At 36.4% G+C, this 19297-nt stretch overlaps 1 protein-coding gene and 2 pseudogenes across 1 annotated transcript; 2 read left to right on the plus strand and 1 right to left on the minus strand.

The window, feature by feature from the left end:
* The first annotated feature begins 2044 nt into the window (after nucleotides 1–2044).
* LOC120118792 lies at nucleotides 2045–9851 on the plus strand (annotated as a pseudogene).
* Nucleotides 9852–11373: 1522 nt separating this feature from the next.
* LOC120118793 lies at nucleotides 11374–12328 on the plus strand. Its single transcript, XM_039138767.1, has 2 exons — nucleotides 11374–11387; nucleotides 11842–12328. The coding sequence occupies exons 1-2, from the start codon at nucleotides 11374–11376 to the stop codon at nucleotides 12326–12328; spliced, it is 501 nt and encodes a 166-aa protein (XP_038994698.1).
* Nucleotides 12329–12800: 472 nt separating this feature from the next.
* LOC120118794 lies at nucleotides 12801–18679 on the minus strand (annotated as a pseudogene).
* Between the last annotated feature and the right edge of the window lie 618 nt (nucleotides 18680–19297).

Raw genomic sequence — 19297 nt, forward strand, 5'->3', positions numbered from 1 at the left:
GGAGATGAGACTGAGTGTTGTGATTTTAGGTTTGAGGTTATGAGTTGCGATTACTGTGGACGGTTCAATTTCCGATATATTAAGAAAAAATTCGTGTTTGGAATTTGAAAAAAAATACGCATTAATACGAATGACGCTATGTAAATCGCATTGCGATAGTCAGATTCGCATTGCGATTTACGTATTCGCATTGCGATTTACGTATTCGCATTGCGATTTACGTATTCGCATTGCGATTTTTCTAATTCGCATTGCGATTTACTTAATCGCGTTGCGATTTACGTATTCGCATTGCGAATTATGAAAATCGCAACGCGAATACGTAAATCGCAATGCGAATTAGGAAAATTGCATCGCGATAGTCAGTATCGCATTGCGATTTTCCAAATTCGTATTGCGATTTACTTATTCGCATTGCGAATTGGGAAAATCGCAACGCGGAATTGGAAAATCGCATTGCGATAGTAATAATCGCGTTGCGAATCTGGAAACTGATTTGCGATAATGGAGATCGCGTTGCGAATTAGCGATCGCATTGCGATTTTGTTGGTCATTTTGGAAAATCCGGAAAAAATTGATTAAAATCATATATTATATGAGATTTTTTGTCACTGAGGTTATTTTCTCTTTCAGTTATATCCTTATAGCATCGAGGGATGAAAGATTATTCGTGCTATAGAAAATCCGGGGTGATAAAAATATGTTAATTGCTTATTGTACGTGTATTGTAATATTTTGTGTTATAATTGCATTTAAGGTGTAACACACTTATATGCGTCCCATATATAAGTTAAAGATGCACATCAATCGAATAAAACATTTACGGTCCGAAAATTAATAAATTTTTTTCCTTTAAATTAAAAATATTTAATTACATTTAAGTCTATAATATAAAATATATAAAATATTATTTATTCATCACATGATCAAAAAAAATTCAAACATATTTAAGTCAGAGTCCTAAAATATAAATATGTACATGCCAACTAAGGAACATAAAAAATATCGAAAAGATGTCATACTGATTTTGGCTATCTGAACTGGTCTTCAAAATATGTAAGATGTCCTGCTTGGCTCCTCACTCGGCTGACTTCTCTTTACTTACGTGTGAACCAATCAAACGCTAAGTTTTTCACCTAGTGAGGCAACATAAAAACATAATTAAAATAATTAACATATACAATAAATCATTTCAGATATAATCATCATCCAAATAAAACATATATATAGTTTACATCTAATCAAATATTCGAAATTAAACAGTATTATAAAAATTCGATAAGTCCTTGTGAGTCATTCTAAATTGTACTTTTCTATTTCATATCATATCATTTTCATATTTTATTCAGATCAGATCTTTTACTTTACCCATTGTATTTTTCATGAGAATATATGGTATGCAAGTCAGATAACGAGTGAGCGCGCTATATACAAATTCATTGTCAGAACAGATTGCACTGAGTTACTCTACCTCGTGAATCACTAAGATACGCCGAGTCAGAGCATGAATGACCCATCTTGATGCCACATCATATATGTATCGTGTCAAATAATTGCATCGAATCACTTCAACTCGTGCACCGTTAAGATACGCCGAGTCAGAGCACGAGTGATACATTTGGTGCCATATCTAAAATAGAAATATATTCACTCCACCTTATGACATACCATTATACCACTAACCCTCATTATCATACAATGAACTTCTTTTAAATTCAATTACTAATTTGTATAAAAAAATAATTCAGATAATTGAATATAAAACCGTTCTCATAAAAAATTAGATTTTTGGGTAGTATGTACCCAAAAATATTTAGATGCTATGAAATAAAATAAAAATAAAATGTATGTATTTAAAAATAAAATTTTTACATTTAGTTAATATTAATATTTTTGATATAAAAAAGGAGTGAAATTTAAGTTTACGTGACGAATTGAAAGTGATTCAACCCAACTCCAATCATTTACGAAATAAATTATGTTATTTACACAATTACTACTGAAATATGCGTTGAATTTATTGGGAAACGGACACGCAAAATTATGCAGTTCCTCCAAAACAACAAGAATTCCGATTACGCTGAGGAATCTGCCCTTCACAAGGCCATGTCTCCCTCCCCGCAGTCCCTAAACTTTTTTTTCTTCATATAACTTTAATTGATTAACCAACAGCAAAAAACCTTGGTCTCTTGTTTTGAATTACTTCACTCGTAATCTTCAAAGCAATTTCCTTCGCCCTTCCACAAATTCCTTTTTTTCTGTCCTTAAAGCTTCTCGAATCTGAGAAACGGTTAAGAATTTTGGTTTGTTTGTATTATATTCGCACTGTGGGATTGAACGTGTGTTTATTGATGAACTTTCGATGCGGTGCCGGCGGATGGTTTTCTTTTCTTTTTCTGAACCCTAATTCTCTGCTATCGATGGCGATCGTCACCGGTGATCGCTACATCGAGAAGTTGGTCAAGTTCGTTGACGAACGAGCCGGGGCTTTGATCGAAGGTACGAAGGTGCTGAAGCTCAACCCGGCTGGGCTCCACTACGTGCAATCGCGTCTCGAGGCGTTGCAGGAGCTCGAGAGACTTCTAGCTGGAACTCCGGTTGACTATCTACGTGCCTACGTGTCGGACCTCGGCGATCACCGGGCGCTCGAGCAACTTCGCCGGATTCTGCGGCTCCTGACGATTCTTAAAGTGGTGTCTGCCTTATCTCCGCCTGCGCGTGACCCCACGCCTCTCTCTTTGTTTCCGTTTGCGAGGCTGAAGGTTCTTGAACTCAGAGGCTGCGATTTGTCTACTTCGGCAGCCAAAGGATTGCTTGAGTTGAGGCATACGTTGGAGAAGATTATTTGTCATAATTCAACTGTGAGTCTCTTTGGGTGTTTTGCATTTGTTACAAACACAGAAGAATGAATTACCCACTTTAGTTTATATATTATTCCTTCTTCTGGTCTCCTAGCGACAATTTAGTAATATTACGAATGAACTCTGTAGACAAAATCTTCACCTTAATTTTTATCTTATTAATAGTAGGCGAATTAGTGTTGGAACTTACAACAACTCTTGAATTATTTTTATCCTTTTAAAATATGCAGGATGCTTTGCGTCATGTGTTTGCCAGTAGAATTGCTAAGATAAAAGGCTCTCCACAGTGGAACCGCTTGTCCTTTGTTTCTTGTGCATGCAATGGCTTGTTACTAATGGATGAGTCTTTGCAACTTCTTCCTGCTGTTGAAACTCTAGATTTAAGTCGAAACAAGTTTGCAAAGGTGGATAATCTTCGGAAATGTGCCAAGTTGAAGCACTTGGACCTTGGATTCAATCACTTGCGATCCATCTCATCATTTTGTGAGGTAAGTCACTAGGATTATTACTATCAAATTATGATTTTTGGCTTTTACTTACTGCTGAAAAATTAATAAATGGAGATATATATTTGTCATTGTATTTTCAATTGCCTCTACTATCTAGTCTTTTTTCACATAGTACAAAAGATGGTATTATTCAGGGAGAACCTAATGCTAATATTAAAACAATGTGACCCTAAATGTCAAGTAGTTCACTTTTTCATTTGTTCAGAAAATGATGTTTGCTGCAATGAGATTGTTAAGATGGATACATGTATATGTGATAAAACATATTAGATCGAAACAGGTGGGTAGCTGTATCACCAATTAAAGTAATGGACACATCTAAGATGGTTTCTACATATGAGACAACGGAATAACAGTGATTCTGTCAAGATTAATTTCCCATGTCTAAAGGAAGAGAATAAATAAGATGTGGGAGGAAAGTTTAAAAAGAGATCTGGTTCTATATAGAAGAGAATAGTCTAATTTGATCCTTGTAGCTGACTTGACAGTTTTGGATTTTTTTAGTGTTTGTTTACTCGTTTTCTTGTGTACCCCTTGAGAACTTTGGTTGTCCTCTCATTGTTCTTTTCTGTTAACACTTTCTCTTATTCTTTTTTTTAACTTTTCACAAGAACAAGTCATGCATAAAGAAAGGGGACTTTTCATTTAGCTAAGGTCTATACGTCTGTTTAAACATTTACTGGTTTGACATTTATTTAGTTGTTTTGGGCTAACTATTTTCTTGAACCTTTTCTTCGGTTATGATCTCCATAGCTTGAATGTTTTGCTTTCACTGAATATTTTGATATAGGAATTCTATCTGAACAATACATCATTGTTGATGAAAATTGCAGGTCTCCTGTCATGTTGTTAAACTTGTTTTGAGGAACAATGCTCTAACTACATTGCGTGGTATTGAGAATCTGAAGTCTCTTGAAGGGCTTGATGTTTCCTACAATATTCTTTCCAACTTTTTAGAGTTAGAGTTCCTTGAGGGGCTCCCATCTCTTCGAAGCTTGTGGCTTGAAGGGAATCCACTATGTTGTGCCCGATGGTACCGTGCACATGTATTCAGCTACTTCAGTCATCCCGAAAATGTAAGTCTGATAAGTATCTATTTGCAGATGGAGTTTTGGTTATTGAACTTCTATGATCCTTTGCTAAAACATTTCATAATTTTAGTTTCTATCTTGTAATATGCTAATGTTACAGCTTTCCTTTGTTCTATTATATGGTTTGGTTAGTTGAAATTAGATGACAAAGAAATCAGCACAAAAGAGTATTGGAAGAGGATGATCATTGTTGCCAGCAGACAGAAGCGACCTTCCAGCTTTGGGTTCTACTATCCTGCAAAAATGATGCTGATGGAGAGGGGGTTATCACAAAAAGAGGGTGCGTAAAGTTTTACCAATTCTCAGTTTTTTATGTTATTTTAACTTTACAGTCATCCATCTTCCCTTCGCCTTGTGGTGAAACTTTCGCTCCCTGGTTAGTCTTTTGGATGTATTCCATGAATTTTGGTTGGTCATGTACTTCATAATATATTATACCCTTGTAGAAGTGCTAATTGGTGATTATCATTTAACTCCTTGCAGATAAAGGCATCTCGACTTGCTTGTATTGAGAATGAACAAGAAAACACACACATTTATTCTGATCTAGATTCTTGTCATGTGATAACGAAATGCGAAGCAGAGAGGAGAACATTGTATCTGAGGATGAAGCTGAAATAGTCGATTTGATGAAAAGAGTAGAACAATTGAAGAAAGAGCGTTCTATTCTTTGGCTACGGGAGTTCAAGGACTGGATGGATCATCCTTCTGAGAATTTTGCTGATGGTGGTTTTAATAAATCTATGTTACAACATGGGAAAGACAATTATAAGGTAGGCGGGGAAGCGTGAGGCATCTTAGTGAAAGTTCTAGATATGTTTCAGACTCGGCTCAAGCTTCAGGAGATGAAAGTAGCATGAATGTTTTGGAATCTGATAATTCTTTTGCAGATACGTCTGCCAGTGTGAATGCCAACAGATATTTTGACCATATTCTTCCTCAGGAATTACTGGTGGATTCTCTCTACCAGGCTTGAGGACAATGGATGTGAAACAGGAGTATCAGAAATCTTACTTGCATGATGAGACTGGTAGTGGATCCATTTTAACTGAGAGTTCTCATCGTAATATTTTTGCCCTTGAAGAAACTAATATAATGGTTGAAATGCCAGTGTATCACATTTGAATACAATTGATAATATAACAGAGTCTAATTCTTCATCTGCTAACCCTGGATCACCGCCTCTTTATAAGAAAGACCTTTTGCATCGTCGCCAGAATTTGGTGGAAGAAATTCTGCAGTTATCAGCGGAGTCCTATTCAGCGGCATCATCTGACAGTGATACAAGCTGCAGTGAAGATGATTATGGTGAAGCTGGGATACCTGCAGAGGAATATCTCAATAGGAGCACCGAAGGGCATTCTCCGGCAATTTTTTTGAGCGTGCTTATTATGAAAATGGAAAAACACTTCACATGGGAGTGAAAATGGCATCTGCATCATGGATTCACGCGCTGAACAAGCCCTAGGACCAACAAATTTGTAAATATGAAACAATCCCTGCAACTGTCCAGTGAGTTGGATACATGTTCTAATGATCTAGAGACATCTTTTGTGAACCAAGAGGCGATTGGCTTGAAAATAGAGAGAGCGGAAGGAAACCAAAAGAAGAGTGATTTCACTGTTGGAAGAGAACAGCTGTCAACAGGTACCACAAGAATCAAACGGCGGCCCGGGGCTAGTGTCTCATATTAAAGAAATGAAAGGGAAACTCTCTTCAAACGAGAGTGATCATCAGAAAGATTTTGATAGAAACCAGATCAAAAAGCAATGCCAGTGGTGCCACTTGATGATGGTGTGAGATATTCTCAAGCTGAGTTCTCTTCTCAGGGGAAGAATGATTTTATTGAGGACTATTTCAATAAAAATGTTGCGGATTTGAGAGTTCATGAAACTTGTAGGTTATATATGCATTGCAGTTGTATAGTTGACCAACCTTTTTGCAAAGAAAGGTAAGTACTGCAGAAAATTTTAGGGGGAAAAATGTCCTAATATTTGTTTGATGAGGCTTTTTCTGTCTCCTGTTAGTGAATCCAAAATCATAGTACTGGTAATCATTGACGCTACTTTTGCAATGAGTTTCAATTCACAATAGCATCTAATGTTATTATCTTAATCAGAAATTTTTCATCTGAAGTTTTACCAATCAATTACTGTTTATATTATTTATGCGTTTGTCTTTACCCTTGGGCCCTAACATACTTTAAATATTTTATATCTCTGAGAAAAAATATCACTTTTCATATTAATCTTCACGATTTTCTAATGTGTTTTAGGCTAGATGTTCACATTGGGCATTTCTGAAAATCCTTGATCATTTTTGCTTGATATGGTTTCATAGTGTTTTATTTTTTTTGTGGTTTTGATTTTTCATAAACCTGCACTAACCAGACATTTCTTAAATTGCGGACTTGGTATTTTAAATAATTTCGTTTTTCTTGCTTTGCTTACATATGCAGAGAAGTAGCTCTGGTATTAAGCAGCGAGGAAAAGTTGTACGTACTGCTTGTTCGCGTCACATTTGATGGATCAGGTTGGATAATGAAGTAACTTTTGCATAAGGCATGCATATGTTGATAGTCTTTTCAGTGCTGATTTGTTGACAAAATTTCTTGTGTTGGTTATCAATTTTCATTATGGTGTGCACTTTACTTCTCTGCAGAGAGTACTTTGGATTATTAGGTTCCCATAGGGTTGAAGATATAAGAGCAGTTTAGTTGGTCTGAGCCTTCAGGTTGTGAGGTTAGTGAATAGTGATTTGTAACTTCGATGGAATTTTAGATACTTATCATTCCTCTAACTGTTTCTATTTTCTATTGTTGTTTAGGGTGAATATTGAAAGGAGTGTAACGTACTTGTTCATAACAAGGAGCTTCAAGAAATCAATTCAACTACTTTACACGTTGAAACTTGCCGATTTATCTGCACGATTCTAAATGTTCTTAAGGAGGTGATTTCAATACTCTTTCACTTAACCGTGAAACTTGATGCTTAACATGCCATATGCAATTGTCTGTATTTATGTGATGTAAAGATTTATATGAACATCGTAAAATGAATTTCATAATATGAAGCATGAACACTTGTCTGTGGAGTATCCAAGTGCCGAACACTTGTTCGACAAAACATTGCTCTGATGCGGCAAAATACATTGGAAACGCAATGTTAAGCCTGGAAGAAAATCAGACAGAAATGTCTGGTCATACTCGGGGGCATGATATTTTTGTTGAATACCAGAAAGAGTAGGATTAGAAAAGGAATTTTTAACCTAAATGTATGGATTGAAAACCGGGGGGAAAGAAGCATGAGGTGGTACTAAATGAGACAGGTATTAGAGTACGATAATTTAGGACCTTTTGTCCTAATGATTTTTTAAGGTTCAAGTTGCATTTTTATTGTAGATTATCTTGTAAAAGTTTTTTTTAATTGTTGTCTTGCCGGATTTGTCTCCTAATTTTTAGAATTTGCCATGTTACCATGTGCGTTCTGTGTTCTACTCGTATTACGCATTCTTGTTGGTACTTCCTAGATTTAATATTGGTCTTTTTTTTTATATCTGTGTTTTCTTTTTCTCCCCTATATCTCAGTGAATGTGGTTAAAGTTGCATGCAAATGTAAATTTCTGTCCAAAACTGCTCTATATCAACAACTTACATCAAATGGGACGAGGAATTTAATAATGATTAGTTTTGATGTCAATAACTGCCATACAAAGTACATTTCTTTTTCATGATAGATTGAGGTTTGGAAATTTAAATGGCAGTTTGGAGCAGGTTCAGGTTGAGTTATTTGAGAAACAAATATGTGGAGGTTTAAAATTGAGCATTTCCCAATACTCGATGGTGCTTTTCCAGAAAGGTGGTAATGAAGGTATGTTCAGTGAATTTTATCTTGTCATGACTTGTTATATTTAATATGCTTGTCATCTATAGCTTATATCCTATAATTTTGTGTGCTATGGGGAGGGTAGATACTGCTCCAAGCAAAGTGATGAAAATTCAAAGGCAGAGAAACAAACGGCAATGTAGTTTAGAGTCAGTTTTGATATGTTTTTGTTCTTTGAAAAATTTTGTTCTTTCAGTCCAGATAAATTTTGGTTGTTATTGATATGCAACTTTAGATGAACAGAATTGATTTTTTGTAATGACACGACTTCTACGTTGTATACAACTTAGTTGCCATTTGTGATTGTAGGATTGTTTAAAGGGTGCGAATCAGGTGGTATTTGCAGATGATATTGTTTGTTAAAGAGACCGAATTTGCTTCTTTTTTTGTCTAGAATCATTGTCTAGTCTGTAGGACTGTCATAATTTCCTTTTCAGAGGTCTAAAAAGTAAAATTGTTCCAGTTTGTCCAGAATATCTTTGGTATGCTTTCATGAATATCATTAATTTTCTTTCTTGCATGTATCATAGTTGTCGATGCTGATGCCTTTGTTCTTGTGCATACATGTGTTCAGAGGAAAAAGTGGTCGTATGATATTATATTTAGCATCCTTTTTTGGTTGCCTAAGCATAGAGACATAAACCTTGGACTTGATAATGCTTAATCTTCATGTGAAAACAGAGGAATCATGGCTTTCACGATCACTGTTTGTAATTGGAGGACAAGTGATTGTGTGTGTTGAAGACATTATTCAGTTCAGTTTGATCCTAAATGATGAATGTTCACCTCCATATTTCTCCCTGGATTCATGCTGCAACGTTGCTGATGTATCTAAGATGGTAACTTTTATAGTGCCTTGTTTTGCATTCTGCAACTAATATGTTATGTTGTTGATGAAATCGGTTGCTGTAACAGTCACAATAGCAGTATATGGCCATATTTTTTAGTTTCTACTTGTTATCCTTGCTATCAATGTCAAGGTCAAGAAAGATAATTACTGATCTGATTTCCACTCTAGGTTATCGATAACAGAGGGAGGCATTGTGTGACGTTATCTCTCGAGTGCAGCACATCAAAGGCCTGCTCCTCAACGAAAATGCAAAAGGAAAATAATGTAGCGAGGTCTCGGATGTGGAAACTGAGGTGGTTCTCGGAAGAGTGTCTATCCCAGTTTGTGGCATTGGTGAAGGCAATCCATCTAGGGATTACTTCATCTCCTTTGCATGTAAGATTTGAATCATGAGAGCTTTATGTTTTCGGGTTTTGCATGTTCCTTGTTACGTAGTATAGTCATTTCATCCTTTCGATTGGGTGCTTTCTTGTGTTTTCCTTTTCCTCTCTCTCAGAATTATGGGATTTTGTTTGGTTATGGTGTGTCGAGTACATAACTTTGTTTCAGTGTTCTTTGATTTGTATTCTTTTAGAAGTTAAAATTTTACTTGTACAGACAGTACAGTATATAGAATAGCAAAGCAAGTCGATGTATGGATGTCAAGCCTTTAGTGATCGTAAAACTTTCTGCAACTTTTGATCAAAGCAGTCAAATGTCATCCAGATTTTCATGTTTAGTGTTAGACTTAATAATCTTTGCATTCATATCATATTTGTATCATTTTCATGTAACATTATCTAATTAAGGTATTCTAATTTTTTATATAAAATTTTACTTGATAATCAATGTATACTTTCACTTGTGATGTGTTTTGAGTAATTTTTTAGGGATAATGTCACATATGATGCTTGTAGTTTCATAAAAATGTTGTAGTATTTATGTTTTGATAAAATTCTAATGTGGTACTTGCATTTTGACCAAATGTTCAATGTGGGAAAAATTGTATTTTCAAAATGTCCAACGTAGTACCTTTATTTTGAATAAATATTTAATGTGGTATTTGAATTATCACTTCACGTTATTATGGTACTTGGATTAACACCATATTTAGTGTAAATTAATAAAAAGAAATGAGATAAACTACTACATATGTTATTAAATTATAAGTTTAATATCAATTTTTGTCATTAAATTTTAGATTGATATAATTGTATTATCAAATTTCAATTTTGAGTTCAATTATAGTTACTCTGTCCGGACTCCATTCTTCATGAGACAATAACTCTTTAGTTTTGTGGCCCAATTGAATAGATCATCTATAATCACTAAACCTTTTCATAAACAGTTCCGATTAAATGTCATTTCTTAAAAATAGTATACAAGTCACATACACCAACTACCATTACCATATTGATATAAAGAAGAGTTTGCAAGCTAGCAAATACAATACAGAAGATTTGACATACAAAACAAATGCTGTCTAAATATTCTCAATTTCTTGTCAGCTTATGTACCTAAAAAGAGAGGATTTATTAATGGTTAATGGTTAAGTAATATAATGAACAAGGTTAGGCGAACAGCTGCAGAGAATACTATCCAAGACCATGTCCAATCATAGGATTGGTGGTGCCGTGTTGTGATGCCTACTTAACATTACTCCATCCCTCACCCATGTGCTCACTCATTAAACAATTTGTTACTTTTCCGCATTAAACAAAGCTCCAAATATGCCCGAGCACTGCATTTTTTTTTCTTATGGATTGATTCTAACATGATGGTGGCTGTTAAATCACTATAGTTAACTTTATTTTTTTCGAAAACAACAATTGTATCATAGTTAAGTGACCTCTTTTATAATTTTATAACTATTACAATGATTATAATATTATAATGATCATTTTGTAATAGTTTGATAAGTTTAATGATTATTTTATAATTGTTAAAATTTTAATGACTAAAAAGATTATTTTATCGTAAGTAAGTGATCACTTTTATAATTTTTAGAAATGAAATAAAAAAGAAAAAAGGGAAAGGGAAAATTATAAATTTGGTAACTGAACATTTCTCTCTCCTATTTCACTTACTATACTTCAAATCTTTTCAATTTTCTCACTAAACTTAATAAATTGGGTTTTTTGGTCACTCATTCGTTTCCTCACTAACGACGTTATAAATGGGCTTTTATATAGATGTAAAATGACGTTGTTTTGGTAAAAAAAATTATTTTTCTAAAAAAGTGTTGTTTTAACGCCGTTAACCATATAACGGTGGAGTGACAAAAAAATCTAATGAAAAAATTTAGTGAGAAAATTGAAAACTTTTAAAGTTTAGTGAGCAAAATAGTAGAAAGAGTAATGTTAGTGATGAAATTTGTAGTTACCAAAGTGAAAAGAGCCAAATAGGCAGTAGAGTATGTGATGACACTTGTCCCATCAGGTATCTCGACTCATGAAAATTTGCATCTGTTGTCCGATAGTGATATGTGAAGAAGCACTAAAAGTAAAAGCAAACACAAATAAACAAAAACATAAAATCTCCCTTTGATCGCTCAACCACCATCTTTGCATGCTCATATATCATCAATCCACCATCTCCATTCAGTAACTCACCAAACAACAAACGCGGCCTCTGTTTCCTCTCTCTATCTGATAATGGGGAATGCAGCTTCTTGTGCGCCGTCGATTACTTCAAGTGGCGGAGCAGTGAAAGTGGTGTTCCAGATGGGAATTTGCAGATATACACGAAACCGATCAAAGCAGCCGATCTGATGGTGGAGAATCCAGGCCAATTCGTGTGCTATTCCAGCAGTTTAAGAGTCGGTTCCAGGGTTTATGGATTAACGGCGGATGATGAACTAGAGCGGCGCCAGGTTTATTTCCTTCTTCCCATGGACCTGCTTTACTCCGTGCTGACTCAAGAGGAGATGAGTTGGCTCAGTTACAACGCTAACAAGGCGTTGAAACATGCCGGCTTTAACATCGGGAGGATCTTCCCCGTCGTCTTAACCGAGTTCTGTATTTTCCCGTTCGACGCGAAGACGGCGCCGAAGAACTCGGTCGTAAACGGTGCGGAGGATTCCGTCCAGAGGTTCTCGAAGCAGAGATCGTGGAAGCCGGCGTTGGAGACCATTCTTGAAACTCCCTCCTCGTAGGCAATGCCGACCAACCAATTAATATTAATTGCATAATTTGCCTTTGTGTATTGTTTTCCTTTTTACATTGTTTAAAATCTTCTCCTAACTATATTCTCGAATAAATTATACACAAAGAAGATGAGAAAAGATTAATGACAGACTGTATGATAGCTCGGCCTCCCTGTTTGCATGATATAATAAGAACTATTGTTTACATAAATTAATTGCAGGTTTCCTGCACCCACTCAAAACTTGGCACCTAACTCTTCTGAAATTGTAGTTAAATAGGATGGTGAATTTGCACTCTGATCACTATAATAAGTCTTTGACCTTTAGTGCATATCTATAATTTAAAATCAAATTATGACCATCCACGCTTGTAATTTTGTTGGGTCTAATTACACCAAAAGAAATATCATGAACCTTATACTTTGTTACACCACGTTCATGTCACACAATCAGGCATTTTTTTGAGACAAGAAGCAATATCTTAGTATTTGAGATGGACAGTGATCCTCAGCAATGTTGCGGAAGACGGTTATCGATAGAGTAAAATCGCAACTGATAATTTGAGAAAATAAAAATGAAGATAAAAGAGACACAAAATTTACGTGGAAAACCCCTAAAATTTAGGGTAAAAACCCGGGCAACGGTAGAAGAATTTCACTATGAGAAAAATAGGAATTACAACCTCTCTCGATCTACCAAGGAGAAAACAATGATAATTCTCTCTTGATAAAAGGAAAAAAAAATAACTCTCAAGAAACTCTCTAAATTTCTCTAGTATTGGAAGAAAGCTAGAATGATTTGGGGGTTTTGAAGCTAAATGAGCTAGGGTATTTACAGTTGAAACTTAAGGACTAATCTTGTAAATACCCTAGAGTCTAATGACTAAAGTTTGTGATTTGCCATACAAAAATCAATAAAATTTGCAGCCATTTGGACTAGAATAGCCGCCCATTTGCCATTCCCATTTTCCATTTTTGACCAAAGAATTCTGCAGCCACCAAATTTGACATTTGATTTTAACAATCTCCCACTTGAAGATTTGATTGGAACATATCTTAACACCATTCTTTCTACCATGTACCTTCATGTTGCTTACGTCTCTGACAGGCCACAAGAGGATCGACACCAGGTAAATTTATCAGCGTTGATCGCCTTCGTCATGAAATTTGCTATGTTATCTTTGGTATGGATCTTCTGCATATCTACTGTCCATTCTTTCACCTTTTCACGAATGAAATGGTACTGAACTCGTACGTGTTTTGTCCTTGAATGAAATGCTGGATTCCTTGCTAGATGCAAGGGCTTTGACTGTCACAAAACAGAGAGACATATTATTGATTGTGCCCAAGCTCCTCCAATAGCATCTTCAACCAAATTGTTTTACTGGCTTGTGTAGTTGCTACATATTCTGCCTCTGTTGTGGATGTAGCTACAATTGACTGTAATTTTGAAACCCAGCTTATAGCCCACAGCAACTTTGAACACATATCCTGTAGTAGATTTGCTTTTATCCAAATCCCCTGCATAGTCAGAATCTACATACCCATTGATTAGTAAGTTTGATCCTCCATAATATAATGCAACATTTGAGGGCCCTTTGATGTTTCTCAGATCTTTACTGTATTCCAATGCTCTTTGCCTGGATTCGCCCATGTATCGACTAATCACTCCCACTGCTTGTGCAATGTCTGGTCTTGTGCATATCATAGCGACATTAAACTTCCACTGCTGAGATACGGTACGAGACATCTCCATCCTCTTCTTCACTGCTAGGACTCATACTGGAGGATAATTTGAAGTTAATAGGAAGAGGGGGTAGAAATTGGCTTACAATCTTGCATGCTAAATCGTGACAAGATTTTCTTCAAGTAATTCTTTTGTGAAAGCCAAATCTTCCTATTACTTCTGTCTCGGTGAATTTGCATTCCTAGAATCTTGTTTGCTGATCCCAAGTCCTTCATTTCAAATTCCCTAGCCAGTTGTGCCTTCAATTCTTCAATATGATCTTTATTGGGTCCTACAACCAACATGTCATCCACATACAACAGCAATATAACAAAATCGTTATCACCAGACCTCTTGAAATAAGCACAAGGGTCTGCATTAAGTCTGTTGTATCCAAGGTACATAATGAAGGAATCAAATCTCTTATACCAACACCTCGGCGACTGCTTTAGACCGTACAGAGATTTTTTCAACCTGCAAACCAAGTTCTTCTTTTCGTCTTCTTCAAAACCTTCAGGTTGGAGCATATAAATCTCTTATTCAAGATTTCCATGAAGAAAAACTGTTTTAACATCTAGTTGCTCTAGATGTAAGTTCAATGTAGCACACATTGCCAAAACTACTCGAACTGTTGTTAGTCGAACCACAGGAGAAAATATTTCATTGAAATCAATACCTTCCTTTTGAGCATATCCTTGACCACCATTCTTGCACGATACCTCTCAACTTGATCATCACCATTTCACTTGATTTTGAAGACCCATTTGTTACCAATTGGCTTCCTTCCTTGTGGTAGTGGCACAAGGTCCCATGTATTAATTTTATAAAGGGCTTCAATTTCTTCTTGCATCGCCATCATCTACAGTGAAGCATCTGAGTTATTTATTGCCTCCTGGTATGTTGATGGCTCACCGTCCTCTGTTAAAAGGCAGCATGCAATATTACCTTCTATAACATAATCTGAGTGCCAATTGGGACATCTTCTAATACGATCTGATTGACGAGTTGTTAGAGCTTCAGAACTCTCTGGTTCTTGTTCATCATGTGCTGGTTCTTCTTCAGAAGAATCTCCTTGTTCAACCTCATTTTCCATGTATCTGTGTAGTCTCTGACTTTTCAGCATTATCGTCTTCTTTTCTTTGTAGTTTATCCTTTACAAAGATAATATCCCTGCTGATGATCACTTTATGGGCAGTGGGATCCCACAAGCGATACCCCTTTACACCATCAGTATACCCCAAGAATTTGCATTTCCTGGATTTTGGATCCAGCTTTGAAATTTCTTGGGCGTTGTACATCACGTACACAACTTCCAAATACATGGAGGTTTGATAATCAGCTGGTTTATCAGTCCACATCTCCATTGGTGTCTTCACTCTATTGCAGTTGATGGAGCTCGATTCACCAAAAAAGGCGGTATTGACTGCTCTACCAGAATGATTTTTCTAGGCATGCATCCCTCAACATTGCTCTTGTTCTTTCTAACAAGGTTCTGTTCATCCGCTCTGCCACTCCATTTTGTTGAGGAGTGTTCGCCACTGTGAACTGTCTTTTGATGCCTTCTTTCCTGCAAAAGTCATCAAATTCTTCGCTTGTGTATTCTCCTCCATTATCTGTTCTGAAACACTTGATCTTATTTCCAGAATCAAGTTCCACCGCGCTTTGAAGTTTTTAAAAGTTGAAAACACATCTGACTTCTTCTTAATAGGGTACACCCAACATATCGTAGAGTAGTCATCAATAAATGAGACAAAATATTTTGCTCCGCCAAGGGATGTAGCTGGTGCTTGCCATACATCAGAGTGGACCAATTATAGAACACTTTTGCCTCTAGAATTTGATGTGTTGAATTTCAACCAGTGCTGCTTACTTGTTATGCAATGCTCATACAAAGGAAGTGATACATTTGTTAAGCCTGGAAGTAGCTTTTGCTCCACAAGGACTTTCATTCCTTGTTCTGACATGTGTCCAAGTTTCTGATGCCATAGCATTGCAGAATCTAAACTACATGAGGCAACAGAGGCTTCTTCTTCTAGCAAAGTCTCTCCCTTCAGCATGTACAAGTTTGCTGCTATCTTTTCGCCTTTCAGCACCACAAGCGCTCCACGGAACACCTTCATGATTCATTTCCGTGTTTCAATCTTGCTTGCATTATTATCCAACAATCCGTAGGATAATAAATTTTTCTTCAGGCCTTTCACGTGCCGTACATCTCGAACAACTTTAATTGTTCCATCATACATCTTCAATTTGATGGTTCCCATGCCAATGATCTCTAAGGCATGATCATTGCAACTATACACAGATCCTCCTGAGACAGGTTCATAATGATGGAACCATTCTCTTTTTGAGGTTATGTGATTTGTTGCTCCCGAATCAATGAGTCATATGTCTACATATCTCTTTCTACCTTCCACGGTGGTTGACGCTTCACAGCATAGAGCATCTCCATCATCTGAAGTGTTTGCAGTGTTGCCTTGTGGATTGGAGTTTTTATTTAGACTCCAACAATCCTTCTTCAAGTGACCCTTCTTTCCATAGTTGTAACACTTTAAATTCTTCTTGCTCCTCGACTTCGATCTACCATGTTTATGACTGCTGCTTTGGCCACGTTCCGTTGATCTCCCTCTCATTGTTGTCAACGCTTCTGCTTGTTGCAGATTTACTTGTCTGTCTTCCTTGTTCTTGCACCGATTTTCTTCTTGTAGAACAACAACTGCAACATCATCGAAGACTAGACTGGTGACATTACTGTTTGTCAAGTTGATGATGAGTTGATCATACGAATCAGGTAGACTTGAAGTAGAAGTTCAGCACGTTTGTTCTCCTATGTACATCTTAGGGATGTAAGCTGAGAAATAAAGCGTTCAGCGTGTTTAAGTGCTCCGTCACTGAAGTAGATTCTGACATACGTAGAGTATGCAATTTCCTCTTAAGGAAAATTTTATTGTGCAACGATGTGGCCTCGTACAATTTGGTGAGATGATCCCATATCTCCTTAGCTGTCTTCTTCTCCTCGATGCTTGACAATACTTCATCTGCTAATGCTAGATGAAAGTTTGCCATAGGATTCCCGTCCATCTCGTTCCATTTGATGCCATCTGCGAAATCCACCGGCCTTTCATTGATAGCCGCTAGACACCCGTCTTTCCTCAGGATGGCCTTCATCTTTAATTTCCACAATGAGAAATTTCTCCCATTGAACTTTTCAATATCAAATTTCGTTGACATAGCTTCTTTTACGGATAACTCCCACAATTTCACTATCGTGAATAGTTCTCTGGAACCTTCAAAGAATGGGTAATAACTTCTTACTTTCTTATGTTGGAGGATCCACCTTTTGGTGGCAACCACAAAGACAATAAGCAGATATTACACACTTTAATCTAGCTCGGATACCAATTGTTGCGGAAGACGGCTATCGGATAGAGCAAAATCGCAACTAATAATTTGAGAAAATAAAAATGAAGATAAAAGAGACACAAAATTTACATGGAAAACCCCTAAAAATTTAGGGTAAAAACCACGGGCAACGGTAGAAGAATTTCACTATGAGAAAAATAGGAATTACAACCTCTCTCGATCTACCAAGGAGAAAACAATGATAATTCTCTCTTGATAAAAAGGAAAAAACAACTCTCAAGAAACTCTCTAAATTTTCTCTAGTATTGGAAGAAAGCTAGAATGCTTTGGGATGATTTTGAAGCTAAATGAGCTAGGGTATTTATAGTTGAAACTTAAGGACTAATCTTGTAAATACCTTAGAGTCTAATGACTAAAGTTTGTGATTTGCCCATACAAAAAATTAATAAAATTTGCAGCCATTTTGGACTAGAATTAGCCGCCCATTTGCCATTCCCCATTTTCCATTTTTTGACCAAAGAATTCTGCAGCCACCAAATTTGACATTTGATTTTTAACAAGCAATGTCTCAACGCCATCAGTGACATGTTGACCTGGTGGTGTAAGTGGTCGAACATCGGCGATACCACAAGCATTCTTAAACTTTCCCGTTCCACTGGTCACCGATACATGCGATACCGTGCTTCCGACTTTGTACACCCCATAGAAGTTGAGGTTGTCGTCGTATTCCCCGCCTTCGATCATGGCCGTAAACGCCATCATTTGGGTTGTTCTGTCGGCCGAGCTGGCCACGTAAACTATCTGATCTCCCTATCACCTGTGACCCCAAATCAGAGCTAACGGTGATTATGTCGTCAATAACAGTGATCGTTCCGAAGCCTAGTCCCAACCCTTCTGGTCCCAAAGGGACCTGAGGCTGACCGTTTTGGGACGGATTGCCGGCTAATTCGGTCCCCAACAGAGACCGCTGACGCCATTGATAGTTGGAATAGCACCATTTGCATTGGGTATTGCAACACCACCGGCTGGGGGTAGGAACCCAACTGGCTTAGCAAATGGTACCTGACCGCTATATATGTTTCCAAGTAAGCCAGTTATTGCCTTGCCGTGGGACTACTTCCACCTAGGATATCATGCATGTAAAACTCTAAAATTGGTTATTCTGCTGTCGCCGCCGCGGCGGCCGCTGAGTTGCTGCTGCCAGCATTGCCCCACGTAGACTGTTGCAATTAGCAATGAGATGATGAACATTGGAGAGTGTTGTACCAACATTTTGTCGTGTGATTAGGGTTTTCGATTAGTGTGCCAGAATCATGAAGCTTGCTCTTTAAGTAAAAAGGATAATGACATCAGCCTATATATTGGAGTTGTTGAAAGATTATTGGATGGTGAAGTTGTTGGTGTCAACATTACTTACGTCCATATTTATCTTCTTCGCGTATTGGTTAATATTCTCATCATATAGAGGGGAATAAATACGTGTTCAAATGATTAATTTGATTATAGATGGAATCGAATTAATTAATATTAAATTAATCAATTTTTCTTCTAATTATAAAATTTAGATTTATTCTTAGTTTTTATTATTATTATTTAACCCATCAAACATCTACGTTGCATTTGAGATACGAATATTAATGGTTCGTATCAAAATAGGATTTTGGTCTATCCGAATCTGATTAAATATTGTAATAATAAAAATTAATTTTAACTCTAGTCTAAAAGTATTTTTATCTAATTCAAATTCTATAAAAATAGTTTATTAAAAATGCTACTATAAAAAATTTCATTACAAAAAATTGTCTCAATAAAAACCCCTTCCGATATTAATATTTTAGGCAAATTACACGTTTAGTATTTAAATTATCAATTATAAGATAATTTTATTTT

The sequence above is a fragment of the Hibiscus syriacus genome, unplaced genomic scaffold (assembly GCF_006381635.1).
Source record: "Hibiscus syriacus cultivar Baekdansim isolate YM2019G1 unplaced genomic scaffold, ASM638163v2 tig00110328_pilon, whole genome shotgun sequence".
Lineage (NCBI taxonomy): Eukaryota > Viridiplantae > Streptophyta > Magnoliopsida > Malvales > Malvaceae > Hibiscus > Hibiscus syriacus.